Source organism: Simochromis diagramma, unplaced genomic scaffold (assembly GCF_900408965.1).
Source record: "Simochromis diagramma unplaced genomic scaffold, fSimDia1.1 OVJJ01000753.1, whole genome shotgun sequence".
Taxonomy (NCBI): Eukaryota; Metazoa; Chordata; class Actinopteri; order Cichliformes; family Cichlidae; genus Simochromis; species Simochromis diagramma.
Window position 1 is genome coordinate 14,114,261 of NW_024387523.1, and position 19,130 is coordinate 14,133,390.

At 42.8% G+C, this 19,130-nt stretch overlaps 1 protein-coding gene across 4 annotated transcripts; it reads left to right on the plus strand.

Annotated features, from left to right (window-relative positions):
* The first annotated feature begins 906 nt into the window (after positions 1–906).
* col1a2 (collagen, type I, alpha 2) lies at positions 907–18,904 on the plus strand. Of its 4 annotated transcripts, XM_040020502.1 has the most exons (50): positions 907–1,085; positions 2,738–2,742; positions 3,966–4,001; positions 4,388–4,471; positions 5,001–5,057; positions 5,272–5,316; positions 5,408–5,461; positions 5,553–5,606; positions 5,737–5,790; positions 5,889–5,942; positions 6,477–6,530; positions 6,668–6,712; positions 6,879–6,977; positions 7,179–7,232; positions 7,559–7,657; positions 7,863–7,907; positions 8,033–8,131; positions 8,267–8,320; positions 8,423–8,530; positions 8,633–8,686; positions 8,778–8,876; positions 9,320–9,373; positions 9,471–9,569; positions 9,677–9,730; positions 9,826–9,879; positions 9,982–10,035; positions 10,156–10,209; positions 10,291–10,335; positions 10,573–10,671; positions 10,945–11,052; positions 11,156–11,209; positions 11,332–11,385; positions 12,122–12,175; positions 12,313–12,366; positions 12,464–12,571; positions 12,803–12,856; positions 14,344–14,397; positions 14,502–14,663; positions 14,810–14,917; positions 15,226–15,333; positions 15,513–15,566; positions 15,683–15,790; positions 15,891–15,944; positions 16,031–16,138; positions 16,317–16,370; positions 16,601–16,708; positions 16,840–17,086; positions 17,214–17,398; positions 17,486–17,728; positions 17,839–18,904. In XM_040020502.1, the coding sequence occupies exons 1-50, from the start codon at positions 1,016–1,018 to the stop codon at positions 17,983–17,985; spliced, it is 4,062 nt and encodes a 1,353-aa protein (XP_039876436.1). In that variant the 5' UTR covers positions 907–1,015; the 3' UTR covers positions 17,986–18,904. The 4 variants fall into 4 exon arrangements, with proteins under 4 accessions (XP_039876436.1, XP_039876437.1, XP_039876438.1 ...); XM_040020503.1 differs by lacking the exon at positions 9,471–9,569; XM_040020504.1 differs by lacking the exons at positions 12,464–12,571; positions 12,803–12,856; positions 14,344–14,397; positions 14,502–14,663.
* Positions 18,905–19,130: the final 226 nt, after the last annotated feature.

Sequence of the window (19,130 nt, forward strand, 5' to 3'; positions counted from 1 at the left end):
CTGTCTTTTGTCAGCCTGAAGCTGCAGAATAGTGTGTTTGCATTATATGTGAAGCCTGGCACTGACAGGCTTTCGCTGAGTGAATGCTTTTGGTTTATTATGAAAACTCTGAGAAGAAAATTGATTTTTTTTTTTGTCAGTTTTACTTTGAAAGGCAATGGAAATTTGAAGTTGAAATGCTTGGTGGGTGTGCAAAAATGAATCATGACGCAAACTTTTTCTTTTTTGGGCAGTGTGACAGCTTGGTAGATGGAAACAACACATGAAAAAAAAGGAAAAGTGAAAACAATGTAAAATGAAGGTATCATACAACTATTTCTCGATAAATCGGTGAGTATAAAGAGGCAAATAAAAGTCCGTTCCAATTAAACTCCAACATGAAAAGATAACACAAAACCCTCTCTCTCTAAGTTAAGTTTGTTTCTGTAGAATGCAGCGAAGAAACGAAGGACTCTGATCTAGTTGGTGCCAAATGATGCCCGCCAACGCGCCCCTGAAATGTGCCCATAATTTACGCACAGAAATCTCAAGTTGAATCTCCTGCGCCCGCACCTCTTAGCTCAGAGACAGCACGGATTCCCTGCAGCCCGTAAAAAAAGAGGGAAAAAGTAGGCCTTCATCTCCCTTTTAAACCTCGACGCTGTCCACGTCCTCAAAAAGAATGGATCTAATTAAAACGTTGCACTCGTCATCATCGCCAAAGCGTTGCCAAACGGGTTCTGGTGGAGAGGAGGCAGGGAGATGCAGCACCACATGACTAAGTCTGAGCTGCGGAGGGATGGAAGTTAGATTGGGTTTCTCTTCTCTCATTGGCCGGTGGGCTGACTTTTGACACGCAGACCAGGGACCCTCCTGTCGTATAAATAAGCCTGATGGGACTTTATTATTCTAGCATCACGGCAGCAGGTTTCTGCTAAGTTTGGAGTTACTCGTGTCACCACAACTGTATGTCTGCCTGAAGGTGGTTTAAAAACAGGGGCTCAGCAGCACAAGGAGTCTGCATGTCTGCTTAGACATGCTCAGCTTTGTGGATACTCGGATTCTGTTGCTGCTTGCAGTAACTTCATACCTAGCATCATGTCAATGTAAGTTTGAATATCTGCTCTTTTTTCTTCTGTGATGGATATTTTTTTTTCTTGAGGATCTTGGCTTTTGTTTGGGACTTACATCGAGGTCAAGCCGAAGACAGCTTTAAGCCCTGCTGAATAAAACTCAACGGATTGAGCTCATGCAGAGGATTCTTCACTTTTTCCAAGGACCCAGTTATCATGATTTGATTAGTTTCCGTAAAGGGAAAGAGAGAGAGAGAGAAAAGAAAGTTTTGTTCCTTTAAAAGAGGAACGTCTAGAGGTTTTTTTTTTAGTTGTAATGCATGTGAAGTTAATGAAATGAGTCGAAATGTAGGTTTTCTTTCAGGAATAGGATGAAAAGCTTTTGTTGGGGCGTTGTACACATTGTTCCATCCAGACGTCCAGGGAATGAGCTTTATTATAGGAAACTCTAATGTCTCCCCCTGGTGGTCATGGGTGCAAACATCTACTCGCCACCATCTGCGTTATCTCCAACCCCCATTTATAAAACTAAAGCAGAAATGACACTAAACGATGACACGTTTTCTCTTATAATTACATTTAGATTCTTAAAGTACTTTTTGAGCAGCCTACCTTGCAGTTAATGGCAGTATAGTTCAGCATACATTTAACATACAGCGGTTTTATAGATTAAAAGATGATTATACAGGTAACACATCATGACAAGTTTGGCATTATTATATTACATGAAATGGGCAAATAAATAGTCTCACATCCCTTTTCAACCGCCAAGTGCGCCACCTCGTGGTCCAGATAGGATATCACGTGTTAGAGTTCACGGGGAGGTCCCAGCTGTGCCAACCTCTAACCGTGACCAGCTGGTCCGGAGTCGTGGAGAGCAGCTGCAACACAGTCCAGAAGAGAGACGCAAAACACAAGGCACCATTAAAGAATGAATTCACCAGTTTTTAAACAACCCTTGAAAAAAAAACAAGAGAAAAATCTGACATTATAATATTTTTGCAGCAAAAGCAGTAAGACAGGAGTAATTAATACATTCTTATCACAAAGCATGTAGGTCTTGTCTTCTATGTTGTAGCAGGCCAACTATTCATTTCCCTAGGGCATAAACGGCCTGTCCAGGCTTGCTCGCAGCTGGAGCGTGAACATGTGGAATGCTCCAACAATGACATTCACATTCATTACCGACAGTTTGACGAAGTTTGCTGTGATTCACAAACTGTGCAGGCATGGCCCTCAGCTACACTTTTAAGAGAGGCTGAGACATGTTATGCAGTGAGTAAAACATGCAGGAAGGATGCTTATTTTAGGCCTGCACAGAAGCGTCTGCTCAGCATTTACAGACAGACCCGATCAGCGTAGTGTAAAAAGCCCCCGACTGTGTGACACAGTGAAAGAAAAAGAAAAGCACTGTTTGAAAAGTCACTTTTTCTAGTTTTGAATGTACTGACTTGAACACAGTCTCCAGAATTTTTTAAACCTGAAATAACACACTCAGCATTTTAATATGAAGATCTTAGGCAGATTCAACCATGAAGCATTAAGTAGAAGATGAAAACTGCTTTGTTTCTTTTTCAGGTTTTGCCCTAAAATTATTATTATGTTCTAACGGCGTATTCCCTTTTTCTCTCCCTGCCCCTCTCTTCTGCCTCTCCCTCCTCATCCTCATCTCTACAATGCCACAGTTGCGGTTAGTACACGTGCATGCTCCATGAAAACAACATACCTTAAAGTTTTTTCCATTTTTCTTCCACAATCTCTGAAACAGCCCGTGAATGAAGGTCTCTGTCGTCTTTTTAACCATTCAAGCAATCTGAACTATGGCAGAGGAGTGCCGTTAGGAATTTCAGACCCTGAGCTGAGTTATTTCTTGCAGTTTTCTCCCTTCCTGTCCATGAATAGGTGAGGGTCCTATTGGCTTAAGTTTGTGTCAATGAAAGCTAAAACCACAGGGCTGAGGCACCCATGGGGCCTGGTACAAAGGACCTTTTCTGAGGACAGCAGTGAGGAACCAGAGAGGGAGGTTTGCCCCTATAACAGCTGGCTTTGGCTCCGTTTGGAGTCTCCCTCTGATCCTGATTTAAGATTGAATTTGGGAATTCTTCTGCTCATAGTTGAGATTGCCTGAAACTAAGCACCCACTGCATTTGGTGTTTACAGCTTCACCACGTCCAGGCACACTGTGCATGGTGTGGTTGTGGTAACGTGATAGCTGTTCCATGGACTAACATGCTCATACTCCTGAGTGATTGTCCAGTCTGGTTTTGGATGTTTCATTTTGTTGCCTCTCAGCATCTCTGATGTGCGCATGTTGACCACATGCACATTGTCCTCCTGGGTTCTCACATTAGTTTATCTGCACGAGCGTGATTCACATATCACTGTGACAGCACGTCTGCACGCTGCATTATTTTAGAACAATGGCCAGTCCTCGTTACAGTCACACACAAGAATAGAAGGCAATAATCTGAATGAATGGGATTGCCAGCTCATTAAATTGTTGCATGGAACCCTGAAAAGACTGAAAAGATCTTCTATTTATCTTAACCGAGGCAATAATGCATAATGTTGGACCTCTGGCTTGTTTGAATTGTGTCTAAGATGCATGAAGCATAGTTTATATTAGGAAAGTTCAAATGCCACCTTCATGATGACTGGTTCAATCACTCAGTTTTTCTGTTTTCTTTTCTTTCCCTTTATTTTTCTTGACTTGCTTAGCCTCTGAGGATACAAGAAATCCCAGATTGTTTTAAATTACACTTTAAGTCCAGGTTGCATGCATCTGGTTTTCAGATCAGAAGCGGTGGCCCGCTTTAGTGTGGGGATAGTTTTGAAATGAAATGCTGTTGAAGTAACAAACTGAGGCCATCTGCTCCATGTTTTTGGTCTGACTGAATGACTTTTGTGCCGCAGGGTCCAGGAGGAGCGAAAGGACCTCGAGGTGACCGGGTAAGCAGATGCAAAACTGCTCTGTCTGTGATAAACACGCTAACATGCCACTGAAGTATTTGATCATTTACACTCATGAGGCATCTTTGGCAACGTTTTTGTCAACGTCACCTGACCTGTTAACCTTGGCAGGCCACACCCCTTTGTTTACATTTCCAATGGCACTATTTTTCTTAATTGTAACATATGAGAATGCCTCTGATATCTTTGATACGACAGTGTGGCAGACTTATTCACTGATTTATTTTTACAATTTAAAACACCTTCATTTTTTCAAAATAAGAGCTTGCGAGATAAAAACAGACAAGCGTCGCCTCCTTAAATCTCAGCAGCTCATCGTTCAATAATAACAGTGTTTACCAACTCATGTCATCTCTGTTTTACAGGGTCCTCCCGGCCCAAATGGAAAAGATGGTTTACCCGGACTTCCTGGCCCCGCTGGCCCCCCTGGTCCCCCTGGACTTGGAGGAGTAAGTAGAGAATAAACAGCCTGCGTAGATGGTGTTTACTGCAAATGTGCTCTAAATAATGCTGATAAAGCATCTTTGAGGAAAAAATGACAAGCCGTTCATAGGAAACAAACATGAAACCAGCCGTAAAAAGCGTATAGCTTCTTTTATTTTTTTGACCTCTGGTTGCCCCTCTCTGTCTCCTTAATTAACCCTGTAACCTTTGACCTTTTTGTCATTTATCCATTTTGGATCAAAGCATTTTAAAAAAAGAGATACCACATGCCTGGTTACCACTCATTTTGCTCATTTTGTCTGTGTTTAATCCATAAAGCTGCTCGGTGGTAACTTTAGTGTTTTAAGAAACTCTTCAGGTGAATAAAGCGCATGTTTGCAGTAGTCTGTGGCTGCTGATTGTGAGACAAGTTTGAACTACAGGAACTACTGGAACTGGAAATCTGAATTACTTTAGTCTTAATGCCCTTTTGCTATAGAAAAGTGTTTATTATGCATACATAAGTATTAATCTGTGCTTTCTTCTGTTCAACAGAACTTTGCTGCTCAGTACGATGGTGTAAAAGCCCCTGATCCTGGCCCTGGACCCATGGTGAGGACCCCTCTCTTCATTGCCACACAACAACACTAGCCCATATGTCACAAAAACTAATATTTTTACATATATAATTTGGGATGACTACAGTGCATGGAAAGTTTCGTGTATTTCACGTGTTTAAATTTTGATTTCAGTCACCACAAAATGTTTTAATGACAATCTAACTGAGAGCTGATGATTGATGGTTTACTTCTTTTCTTCTTTTCAGGGTTTGATGGGACCAAGAGGCCCTCCCGGACCTCCTGGAGCTTCTGTAAGTATAAATATGTGCGAAAATTAAACCTATACAACTGTCTTTTTAAAGATTTTTATGACTAAATGCTGCATCTCCTCTCATTCAACAGGGACCTCAGGGACACACAGGACACGCTGGTGAGCCTGGAGAGCCCGGACAGGCCGTAAGATCATCCTCCTAAACATTTACACTTCTTTCAACGTCAACTTAAAAGTTCATCCTGGAGATCTTAATCCTCTGGTTTTCTTTCCCAGGGCGCTGTTGGTCCTCGTGGCCCTCCTGGACCTCCTGGCAAAGCTGGAGAAGATGTACGTACACATTAGTGTAACTACTGTTCAAAATGCAAAATCATTTTTGTTGCCACTCTTCTGTGAATATTTTGCGAGTGGCTGCGGTAGTTTTTTGTTGTGGCCTAAAGTCTATTTCACTGATTCACAGGGTAACAATGGCAGACCTGGCAAGCCCGGAGACAGAGGTGTCCCCGGCCCTCAGGTAAGAGATTTGCACCACGATAACCACAAATAGATATAAGCAAGAAATGGATTTGCAGATGTGAAGTACTTAATATGTTCTTTGTGTTTGATTTGCAGGGTGCTCGTGGATTCCCTGGAACCCCTGGACTTCCAGGAATGAAGGGACACAGAGTGAGTGCTGATTTTTTTTCCCTCTGCTTTAACTTTACCCGATCCTTTGTGGACACCTGGGAGCTCAAACAAAGTGCTAAAAAGAAGAAAGTGGAGGTGGAGACACACCTGTGCTCCTTAGAAATTGCATCGTAATTACCTCCACAGGGAGTGATTATGGACCTAACCTCCTGAATTCCTAATGGATGCCTTGAAGTTCTTAGCCTGTTAACATAACTGGATTGCAAAAGTGGTTCACGGAAAGGTGTTAGGTATTGAACATTTCCTTCCTATGATGGATGGAGACAGATGCTAAGCTTTCTATAACCCATGTTTGATTTTATAAATAGCTTTTTTAAGACGTTTTTTAATGTCTCCTATAATATAACCCCTGTTGGACTCTTTTCCTTGTTCTGTTTTATCTCTGGAGCAGTGCACTACAATTTGAATCTATTATCCTTCTCACATGTTGATCTAAACGGTTATATTTATTTATATTTGTATCACATTTCTCATATCTTCACCTGCCTTCATCACTGTGCTCCTGTGTTTCAGGGATACACTGGCCTGGATGGACGCAAGGGAGAGCCTGGTGGTGCTGGCCCCAAGGTAAGGCGACAACTAGCTGCTCTATGAATGTATCAAAAAATAAAAACTGTAATTCTTAATAGTTCCCAGTTAATTATTAGTGATAAATTTGAAAATGTTTAGACACATTCCTCATCGTACCATTTTCCCTCCCATAGGGCGAGCCTGGTGCTCATGGAGCTGCTGGAAGCCCTGGACTGGCTGTGAGTTTGAGATTCACCTTTCATGCACAAAAATTTTAGTAAAGACATCTGACTTGGATGTTTGTGACTGTTAGCGTCAGTCAGCATCATGTTCATGGGATGATAATGATGCTGTGGTATAAAAACCTGTACAGGTGATAATTGTAGGTAACTGTCTTGCCTTCAGGGAGCTCGTGGTCTTCCTGGTGAGAGAGGCCGCCCCGGCCCTGCTGGCCCTGCTGGTGCTCGTGGTGCTGATGGCAATGTTGGACCTACTGGCCCTGCTGTGAGTACACACACACTTATAACCCCTTTATCGGTGTTAGAGTGAGAAGATACCACTGAGATGCTTTTTCCTGATTGGACTTCAGCCTGTCTTCATATATAAATCACGATGAATACTGTAATGTGCCATCCTGCCAAGTCAGAAAAGGTTCATTCTTAAATTTTGGACTTTATTATGTGTTCCTGCTTTTCCTTTATTCAGGGACCCCTCGGTGCTGCTGGACCCCCAGGATTTCCCGGTGGCCCCGGCCCCAAGGTGAGTGTGATGCCACTTCCTGTTGCCTCTCAGAGAGGTTCATGATTAGGGTGAAAAAAGGCAGTTTTTATTGTTGTATAGGACAAGTACAACCAGTGCCTGCAAGCTCCTGCCCAATCACATATTCTTATATAGTATCCCCCAGGGGAATCAACAATAAGCCCTGAACTATTAATGTTTTTCATTTAAACAGTCATTTTGACTGTTAGTACTGCAAACCAAAACAAATACTTAATGCTGCTTAAGCTGCTTTAACTATAAAACCAACAACCACTAGGTAATATCGGCACACTGTTTGATTGTGGATGTATTTGTGCTGCTGACAGGGAGAGACCGGACCCGTGGGAGCTACTGGCCCATCTGGACCTCAGGGATCTAGAGGCGAGCCCGGACCCAATGGTGCTGTTGGCCCCGTTGGTCCCTCTGTAAGTATACAAGGTTGTTTCCATCAAGGTCACTCTCCGGTCACTTGTAACCACTGTTTCTGTTATTAGTCTTTTAGTTGACTCTGAGTCCTTTAATTTAGTCATGATTATAGGGAAGATTGGTGTCATGTTAACATGATCAGTTGAAAATGTGTTTTCTTTAAATAAAATGACTTGACTTTGTTTTCTTGTTCTTTCTCTCCAGGGTAACCCTGGTGCTAATGGCCTGAATGGAGCTAAGGGAGCTGCTGTAAGTATCTGACTTGAGCCAAAAGTGCATACAAATTTCCAGGGTCACACCAAGCTATCTTTATTTTGATATGGTTTGATATAATAGGATGCTATGCTGACCTGTTGACCATACCTGTTGTTTAGGGCACCCCTGGTGTTGCTGGAGCTCCTGGCTTCCCTGGACCAAGAGGAGGACCCGGACCACAGGGACCTCAGGGTGCTGCTGGACCTAGAGGCCTGGGTGTGAGTACACAAGAAACAAAATAGCCACCTGGAAACATTCTCTGTCCTTACCCCCCAGTACTGTCATAAGACAACTAATTGTTCATAGATGGTTGCTCTTCTGATTAACTGTGTCTGTTTATCTGTCTATTTTAGGGAGATCCTGGTGTTCAGGGTATAAAGGGAGATACTGGTCCCAAAGGAGAACCTGTAAGTTTATGTCCTTATCATCATTTAGAATTTGATCCAAATAAATCTGAAAACCTCTCTGTTGCACATTTAATGACCGTTTTGCTATGTTGTTTCCCTCAGGGCAACTCTGGACCTCAGGGAGCCCCCGGACCTCAGGGTGAGGAGGGCAAGAGAGGACCCACTGGTGAGCTCGGTGCTACTGGGCTTGCTGGTGCCCGTGGAGCTAGAGTGAGTCCCAGCCCGTCATCTTTAATAGTTTGAGCCATAAATGTACTACAGCCGGAGACATTTTACTGGGATCAGCCATTAATTCTCATTTGTCTCCTTTAGGGTGCTCCTGGCAGCCGTGGCATGCCTGGTGGTGAGGGAAGAACTGGCCCTGTTGTAAGTATTCAATGATTTAAAAAACTCTTTTTTGCTTGAAATACAGGCAACATTAAGTCTCATAATTTGTCTCATTCTGCCCTTTTCATAGGGTATGCCTGGTGCCCGTGGTGCTTCTGGTGCTGCTGGACCTCGTGGACCCCCTGGAGATGCTGGCCGTGCTGGTGAGCCTGGCCCAGCTGGTCTCAGGGTGAGCTTTTTACTAAACCCTGTTCTTGAATGGTTGTAAGTCACAGTTTCAGTAAGTTACAGAGACACCTCAAAGTGCAAGTGCATATTTGGCAGTTGTAGTTTAAAAAAAAATATGGAGCTAATATGGAGATGGAAAAAACTCTGAATTTCTAAAGTGAAAGTCTTCATTTCAAGTCTTCATTTTGTAAGAAATTATTAAGTGTTAGATTTACATGAAAACCCTGGATATTCACTGAGAATTTACTTACAAACGTCCATGATTAAAAGAAAAAAAACCAGAGGGCTTCACCTTACAAGATTATAAAAACCTCATAATGTGTAGACTCAGAGTATCATGCCTGCCTGCCTAATCAAGTTGTAGTTGCAAAGTCTTAACTTTCTATGCAAATTTCCATAAGAAAACTTTAATGGAAAATTCATGGCAGCTATTATTTTCCACAGGGTCTCCCAGGAAGCCCTGGAAGCTCCGGACCCCCAGGAAAGGAGGGACCTTCTGTAAGTAAACCTCAATTTTATTTCATCTATTGTTCCTACTGTTTTTTTTTTTACAGTAAATATAATTTCCTGCTGCAATCTTTGTTTGTCGCTCCAGGGTCCTTCTGGACAAGATGGCCGCAGTGGACCTCCAGGCCCAAGTGGACCTAGAGGCCTGTCCGGAAACATTGGTTTCCCTGGACCCAAAGGACCTTCTGTAAGCCTTTTTCTTTTCAAGAATTAAACATGGAACTATATCCTTCTTTGTTTTTCAAGTTAACCTAAATCTGTACTTATTAACTTACTAACTGCTTTTTGTTTTAGGGTGAGCCTGGCAAGCCTGGAGAGAGGGGAGCCACTGGCCCCACTGGACTGAGAGTAAGTCACAAATGTTATAATATAGAAAACTTGAATTTAATTTGGTAATGGCTTCAGTAGTTAAAAGGCATCACTCTCTTTATCCTTGTGTCTAGGGACCCCCTGGACCCGATGGCAACAATGGAGCCACTGGTGCTACTGGACCTGCTGTGCGTGATCTTATGTGCAGCGCATGAGTAGATCTTGATGAATAATAGCCACTGCATCGTCTTTGTCTTTGACTCTGATAACTTGTCTCTTTCTCTCTACAGGGAGGACCTGGTGAGAAGGGAGAGCAGGGACCTTCTGGTGCTCCTGGCTTCCAGGTTTGGATCCATAATTTTCTCTAAATATAGAAAAATGGTGCATGATTTTACAGCCATTTTAAGCTGATTGCTAAAATTTTTGATACAATTGCAGCTGATGTAGAGTCTTGATATTTTCAGGGTCTGCCTGGACCCGCTGGAACTGCTGGTGAGGGTGGCAAGCCTGGAGACAGAGTAAGTATTTGGAAAACTGTAGTGAAAGCAGCATTATTGAAAGTGAAGTCCATGTCTAACCAAACACAAATGCCTCTGTAGGGTATTCCAGGAGAGCCAGGACCTGCTGGAGCTGCTGGTGGCAAGGTGAGATCACCTGCCAGTGACATTGTTTTCCAAAACAAATGCAGCAATATAGGATTTTTACACAGTAGCAAAGCCTGTCAAAAGTGCATATGTGTCCAGGTCTATGTGCACCAAATGAATCAAGACCCTTTAATATGTTGTAGGCTTTTCAAACCTTTAAATCTATTGCTATAAAAACATACTCAGAATAAAAAATATAGAGAACACAAATTAAAATATGCATGTCTGTTTCTCCAGGGAGAGCGTGGTAACCCTGGTGCTGCTGGATCTGCTGGACCTCAGGGACCAATTGGAGCCCGTGGACCTGCTGGAGTCCCTGGAGCTGATGGTGGCAAGGTAAGGCAGTTCTATTTTTACAGAAATTGATGGAACTTCTGAACATATGTCATGAAACCTGACAGTTCATGGACGTTCTCTGGCCTGTCACGGAATGGTCTTTAAAATGCACTTTCACAGCAATTTCCAGCACTGCTTACTGATCAAAATCCCGCTGTTTATGCAGTGATAGCTCTGAGAAACTTTAAAAATTAAGAGTTATGTGATAATAAAATCTGTATATAGCTGGAAAATTGAAAAATATGAACCCAAGTTTATCCTCTTTGTTTCCAGGGAGAGCCTGGTCCTGCTGGAGCTGCTGGTGCACCTGGACATCAGGGAGCTGGTGGCATGCCCGGAGAGCGTGGAGGTGCTGGTACTCCTGGACCCAAGGGAGAGAAGGTAAAGTTCTAGAAATCTGCCACCAGCAAATAAAATGGGTGTAAATGAGGGAGTATTGTTTCTTTACTGTTGTGCGTCTTACACCCTCTTCCCCTCTCCCAAGGGAGAGCCTGGACACAAAGGCCCTGACGGCAATCCTGGCAGAGATGGTCCCCGTGTAAGTAAAACTCTCCCGTCTTTGTTAGTATGCTTAATGTAAAAACTTTACACATTTATTTCCTCAATTTGAGTGTGTCAGTCATAACCCTGATCTCAGTGTGCTCTCCTCACTTAATCTAGGGTCTGCAAGGACCTGCTGGACCTCCAGGACCCACTGGAGCCAACGGTGATAAGGTAAGTTGATAAAATAGTTGCCATTAAATAAATAATAGAAAGAAACCACCAAATGTAATGTTTTTAGATTATATAGATTCTATAATGCAAACAAACTTTGTTTGATTGGGGTTTTTTAATATTTAATTCATTTTTACGGTATTTAAAAAATGAATGCCAGCAAAAGTATTGAACATAACTCATCCACTGTAGGACCAGTTACCTTAAATAAAAAGCCATTTGCAGACGTTCACACCACTTTCATAATTTTATTGCTCAGTACCTTTATGTGGGACGTCCCACCCCTCTAAAACAGAAATTTTAAATAGCCGAAACACTGTTATGACTAAAGCTAGAACCTCAACACCGCCATCTAATGGCTATTATGCAAAATAACAGCAATGAGCAACCTGCAATGAAATGTAAGATGACAGTGGTTAACCTAAAAATAATGCAGAAAACAAGTATTCATATTTATTACTGGCATTTAAATATTTATTTAAATCAAAATATATGAATTTGCAAGTATTTTTTAAATTTGTTTTCCTGAGTGTTTGTGTATGTTGTTCTATAAACACAACCAACAGAGCCAAGAGTACAGTAACAAAATTCTTTAAGAAGGAAAATGCTGACTATTTAGAGCATTCTTATAATATATGGCATATTGAAGTATATTCCTACATAATGGAGCGTGACAAGTCAGTGGATGCTTGGAACAATTGTAAGCTAATAAAATGTTTCCTGTTCTCTCCTCCAGGGTGAGGGTGGTTCCTTCGGACCTGCCGGCCCAGCTGGACCTCGTGGACCCTCTGTGAGTAGCTGCTGATCACTCCTTGTTCCACTAGCTTACATTTGCGTTTAAATATCTCATAGCAGAACCTGGCAAAACACAAGCTTCCATCTTTTAGTTTGAACAGTCTTTTTGACCCCACTGCTTGTTGTCCACAGGGCGAACGTGGAGAGGTTGGACCCGCTGGAGGTCCTGGATTCGCTGGCCCCCCTGTAAGCCCATTTTGAAATTCAGTACCCCATTCCCCATGTCATGTTCAATAGATAAAGATGAGCCAATACTTACATACCACAACCACGCTTGCTACAGGGTGCTGATGGTCAACCTGGAGCAAGAGGAGAGCGTGGACCTTCAGGAGGAAAGGGAGAAGTTGGACCCTCTGGCCTCGCTGGACCTGCTGGACAGTCTGGACCTGCTGTAAGTACCACTTTCACTGGACATATACACACACAAACACGCATCCAGCAAAGCTAAACAAATTGAGAGAGATCTAACATGATTTCACTGATTTAGCATTACCAGGCATCTATGAGAGTGTTCACTGTGGGATAAAATCAACAGCTATTTCAAAATACTGTTTATGTTTATAGATTAGAGGTGAGCAGTCTTGATATGACACTGAGTTTGATTTCTTCTTCCGGTATCTAGGGTCCTGCTGGCCCTGGTGGACCTCCTGGTGCTCGTGGAGACAATGGACCTTCTGTGAGTATTCAAACATACAAATAAACAGCTTTACCAGCCACACACGACACTCTCATGAATGCACTCATTAACTCTGTGGGCTTAAAAGCAACCATAGCATGCAGTGAGTAGGAGTTCCAATCAAAGCTGTTAGGAACTTTAAAAAAAGGCAACATTAAAACATGAGATTAAGCCACTTATCAGTTATTTCTTGTACTGCCCTTTTTAAAATGTTTATATTTTTTAATATAAGCCCAAATAGGAACTAGTTTGTACTAGTGAGTCAATATTGTGTGCATTCGTGTAAATTTATGCACATAACCGCACAGTATCACTGTTTTAACTTAGCAGACTTTGTCAGCTTTTGATCTGTTCATTTTCCAGTGTTTCCTCTAAATCACTCAAATGTATCTTAATGGTAACACCAAAGGCAATTTTATTCATACAGCACATTTCACTACATGTAAAATCAATCTGCTTGACATTAAAGATAAAAACACAAAAAATCCTTTTATCTTTGGAATGACTTAAGGAAATAAAAACAATAAAACTAATTGTACAAAGACATATAATATAAGTTAGCATGCACACACGCACAAGCATACACACTCATACAGTGTAAGTGTAAGCCTGTAAGAGGTTTTTAGTCCATTTTTGAATGTAGGCACAGGTGTAACTGACCTCAGGTCAGGGGTCAGGTTGTTTTTGAAGAGCATCACATTAACTGAAAGCAACCTCGGCACTCATTTATATCTCATTCTGGGACCAGTTAAAAGATTACCTGAGAGGTACGACTGGTTTATAGACACTAAACAAGTCAAAGATGTGTTAGAGGACCAAACCAAAGAGCTTTATAAACTCATAGATTTTAACGGTAATTTCATGTTAAACTGGAAACCAATAAAGTGACTTCAGTATTAGGGTATTATGTTCACATTTGCGTGTACATGTAAGGCTCTGGCTGCTGCATTCTGAACGAATATAAGTAGTTATACTGATGATTCTGATAGTTCTGCAAATAGAGCGTTACAGCAGTCTAACCTGTTTGATATGAATGAATGGATCATATCCTCAAAGTCAGTTTGAGAGAAGTATTTTCTAACTTTTGATCAATTTAGGTGGCAGAAAGCAGTCCTGGTGACCTTATTAACATGACAATCAAAACTGAGATAACTGTAAAAAAATAATGCCCAGGGTTCTAACCTGCTCGCTGTGTTTGAGAAAAAGCGGTGATAAATATTAACAGATTTTCCATCTTGAATTTTAGACCAACAACAAATATTTCCATCTATTTTCTGCTCAGTTCAGAAAGGTTTCTAGACAACCAGCAAATAATGTCATCAAAGGATCTTATGGATTTGAAGAACTGCTGATTGAATTTTGTATTTGTGCAGATCTAAAACTATGTGTATCGTGTCTTAACTCTCAGCCCATCTGCACACACAAACGTAGACACAACAAACATTTTGAATGACCTCTGCTTAACCACTGTGTGTGTTTCTGGTCAGGGTCTGACTGGTTTCCCTGGTGCTGCCGGCAGAGTTGGTGCTGCTGGTCCTGTTGTAAGTATAGATTTTGCATTTACTAATAAATTACATTTTAGTAATAACCTCAAACATACAAACTGACTTGACATGACCCCTCGTTCCTTCTCTTCCCCTCTCAGGGTATTGTTGGACCCCCTGGCCCCGCTGGTCCCTCTGGTAAGGATGGACCTCGTGGTCCTCGTGGTGATGCTGGTCCCTCTGGTCCTTCTGGAGAGTCTGGAATGATTGGACCATCTGGTCTTGCTGGAGAGAAGGGACCCTCTGGAGAGTCTGGCCCCCCTGTAAGTTATAGCCCTCTTGAAATTGTGGTGCACTGAAACTTTGAGGACACTTTAGTGGCATCCATGCTTATACCGCTGATGTGCATATATAGATCTTAAGAACTGCATCCTCAGCTCTTTAATGTGTGACTGATGATGTATTTTAGGGTCCTCCTGGTGCTCCTGGAACTTCTGGTCCTCTTGGACTTCAGGGATTCGTTGGTCTGCCTGGTTCTAGAGGAGATCGTGGTACACCTGGTGCTGCTGGTGGTGTGGTAAGTAGAAACTAGTTCTGATTATACCACGAAAAAAATTACCTGTTTGATGAACCACTGAATGTGTATTATCATTCAGAAAGTGTTGGTCACTTCAAACCATGGACAACAAATTTTAAATATGCATGGACAACAGTGCTAGTCCAGACGACAGACCATAATTTCCATTTTGGAGGATGTCTCAGAAAGACCACATGCACTTTTGATAATGGGAAGATCCCTCGTCCCCAAAAGTCTGAACGTACACAGCATCCATGTTATTGGTTGACTATATTTGACCCACTGATTTTCTCTGTGTCATATCCCAGGGAGAGCCTGGTAGAGTTGGACCTGCTGGTCCCCCTGGAGCCCGTGGAGCCCCTGGCAACATTGGCCTGCCTGGTATGACCGGACCCCAGGGAGAGGCTGGACGTGAGGTAAAGACTTGTAACCCCTACTACCGATCTATGAATGATTTATAGAGAGTGCTAAAATAATATAATTATGTGTTCTGTATTTTCTGTGATATATTTGCTTTAAAAAAATCACATAACATTTTAAAATAGTAAGCCTGTTAAACCTTTATATAAACTTCTCTGTTCTTTACAATCCACAGGGCAACACTGGTAACGATGGACCTCCTGGTCGTCCTGGTGCTGCTGGATTGAAGGTAATGCCCTGTCGTGTACCTTAAGCCATTATCATGCACAGAACACACACACACACACACACACATATATATATACTATGTTTTAACCAACTTCCACCGTGACCCACCGTGCTCAGGGAGACCGTGGTGAGCCTGGATCTGCTGGCGCCATGGGACTTGCTGGTGCCCCTGGACCTGCTGGACCCACTGGAGCTGCCGGCAGACCTGGAAACCGTGGAGAGGCTGTAAATATTCTAATCATTAAATTCCCAATATAAGCAAAATTGTTTACTGGGTACTTTTATCTACAATCGTCTGCTTGTTTCACTTTTTTCCTGTCCCTAGGGCCCATCAGGTTCCTCTGGAGCTGTTGGCCCCGCTGGAGCTAGAGGTGCCCCTGTAAGTATAATACACTAGCAAAGCAAATGAAATTACAAAAGGAATGCACCACAATATGTTTATGCCTGTGTCTTTGTTCAATGTAGGGACCTGCTGGACCTCGTGGTGAGAAGGGAGTTGCTGGAGACAGGGGAGAGAGAGGCATGAAGGGTCTGCGTGGACATCCTGGTCTCCAGGGAATGCCTGGACCTTCTGTGAGTGGCTGCACAGCAGCATAATGCACAAGAACTGTATGAATACTCAGCCCCATTATGCTCATAAACAATGCTTCAATACAGATTCCAGTAGCATTTGCAGGGCAATGTAATCACGGAGAGGAAAGACTTGTTGTCACTAAAATGCCACTGAGTGATGTGTTTTCTTTTACCACAGGGACCTTCCGGTGACACTGGCGCTGCTGGAGCTCATGGACCTTCTGGACCCAGAGTGAGTAGAATCCCAGCAGCTTGCTTATTTTTTTTTTCTTCTACATGCATCGAAGATCATCTGTGCATGCCCTATTGAAAAGTTTCACCGTTAGTGAGAAATAAGTGTATGTAGCTCCTAGCTCCTAGCCACTCCTACCCACATACACTCCTGCTATTTTTGAAAGAGCACCTTTAATTTGTAGATTAATAAAACCACAAATGTTTGACTGTGTGATGTGATTTCTTTAGGGACCTGCTGGACCCCATGGACCCGTTGGTAAGGATGGCAGACCTGGTGCCCATGGTACTATGGGTGCTCCTGGTCCTCGTGGACCCAATGGATACACCGGACCAGTGGTAAGTTTGCCTTTATATCAACAGCTTCATCACCTTCTTAAATACTGCAACTTTTATTTTGCACACTGGACAGTTTAGTGCTATTACAGAACTGTTCTTTACACATCACTCCATTGTCTTATCCATGTTAGGGTCCTCCTGGACCTCCCGGTCTGCCTGGACCTCCCGGCCCTGCTGGTGGTGGATACGATGTCTCCGGAGGATATGATGAGTACAGAGCTGACCAGCCTGCTCTGAGAGCCAAGGACTACGAGGTCGATGCCACCATCAAGTCTCTCAACACTCAGATCGAGAACCTGCTCACCCCTGAGGGATCCAGGAAGAACCCTGCCCGCACCTGCCGTGACATCAAGCTCAGCCACCCTGACTGGAGCAGCGGTAAGTTTGGCTTCAGCTCCTCAAAATAATAGCAAAGTGCCACTGTTACTATGTTCTGAAGCATTTACAGAGGCCATGCGTGTAACTGACCTACTCCAGTTAATGCGACTCTCTGCTTTTCCTGAAGGATTCTACTGGATCGACCCCAACCAGGGCTGCACCAACGATGCCATCAAGGTCTTCTGCGACTTCACCACCCGTGAGACCTGCATCTACGCCCACCCTGAGAGTATCGCCCGCAAGAACTGGTACAGAAGCACCGAGAACAAGAAGCACGTCTGGTTCGGTGAGACCATCAACGGTGGCACTGAGGTGAGAGAGCAGGCAACTTGCATCATGTGAAATGAAAACAAGCTTAACCTCTACAGGAAACACTCACTGGTTCTTTCCTTCCTGCAGTTCACCTACAACGATGAGACCCTCAGCCCCCAGAGCATGGCCACCCAGCTGGCCTTCATGCGCCTGCTGTCCAACCAGGCCAGCCAGAACATCACCTACCACTGCAAGAACAGCGTTGCCTACATGGACGGTGAGAGCGGCAGCCTGAAGAAGGCCGTGGTACTCCAGGGCTCCAACGATGTGGAGCTGAGAGCTGAGGGCAACAGCCGCTTCACCTTCTCCGTGCTAGAGGACGGCTGCACTGTGAGTAGCATTGCTGTTACGTTTCAGTCTGCTTCGCAGCTTTGTGACTTGTGTTGTTAAACCTCTGCTCCAATACTCAACCTCTCTTTTCCTCCGATTTACCCCTGCAGACACACACTGGTGAGTGGAGCAAGACAGTGATCGAGTACAGAACAAATAAACCATCTCGCCTCCCCATCCTCGACATTGCACCTTTGGACATTGGTGGAGCTGATCAGGAGTTTGGTTTGGACATTGGCCCAGTCTGTTTCAAATAAATAGACTCATGATAAATTAACACCGGAAAAAAAAGAGAGGAAGAACGAAAAAAAAAACAAAATCTCTGCCCTTCTATCTGTGTTCGTTTTTTTTTTTTATACTGAATGCTGATTTCTCTCTGCGCATCCACTTGCTTATGATGGGCAACTATCGGAGAGGACTGAACGGACTGATCGGAGCGTTGGTGCAATGCAAAATAAATACAGAAACCCAAAGGGACGCGGGAATACACCTTGTTGTGGGACATCATGTCATCCTTTTGTAAAAAATAAAAGAAGTGTAATAAAAACGCTGAAAGTATGCATCACTTTGTGGTCTTTGTATATCTTCCAAAGAGGAGGTTTAAAACCACAATTTCCATGAAAAAAGGTTTAAACTACCTCATGCCTGTACCTAAAGAAAATACTATTACCAAAACCTGGGTCCACAACCGAGATGTTATGACTTCTAATGCTTCAAGCTTTGTCCCGTATCGGAAGGTGCTCGGTTACTTGAAGCAAAGATCTATGGTGCTAATATGCAGCTGTGGAGCAAACCACTTTTTTAACTGTATTATTTTGTATTGACCTTTAAGGAGTCTTGCAATCTTCCCCTGATATTCCTCCATTCTAAGCAGGTGGAATGAGTCTAAACCTGATGTCTTGTTTGGGTTTTTATTCTTTTGTTTTCTTTTTTTCTAGATTTTATTTTTCTTTGTTTGTTTTTTTTTTTTCCTTCAGGCTTTTTCACTCTTCCAATCCCACACCCAGTGTTCATTCTGACAGCACATAATTCATCTCGTTCTGAATGGTTTTTTTAAGGCGGCCTCTCTCTCAAAAAATGACACAACAAAGTCTATTGTACCTATTTTGTATATGTGAGATGTTTAAATAAATTGTGAAAAGTTCTGAAATAAAGCATGTCCAATGTTCCAAAACACACTACGCAGTGACTTAAGTGCTTTCGTGTTTTAAGGACACCGATGAAGGTGTGTCACTGTACTTTGGTTCTAGTTTGGTTGATGATTTACATATCATCACTGACTTTAAACATCTTCCTATTGTGGAAGCACAGCAGTGTCCTCATTCACATCCCCCACCTTTTTTTTTTACCTTGCTTTCCAACGGTACATTCAATTTTAATGTACAGTAAATTTCTGTTTACA

What these genes read in the sequence shown, in the direction of transcription:
- col1a2 (XM_040020502.1), top strand. Translation starts at nt 1,016, where the DNA reads ATGCTCAGCTTTGTGGATACTCGGATTCTGTTGCTGCTTGCAGTAACT. An exon ending in CTGGAGAGCCCGGACAGGCC is followed by an intron (nt 5,462 to 5,552) that starts GTAAGATCATCC and finishes TTTCTTTCCCAG; the next exon opens with GGCGCTGTTGGTCCTCGTGG. An exon ending in AGGGAATGCCTGGACCTTCT is followed by an intron (nt 16,139 to 16,316) that starts GTGAGTGGCTGC and finishes CTTTTACCACAG; the next exon opens with GGACCTTCCGGTGACACTGG.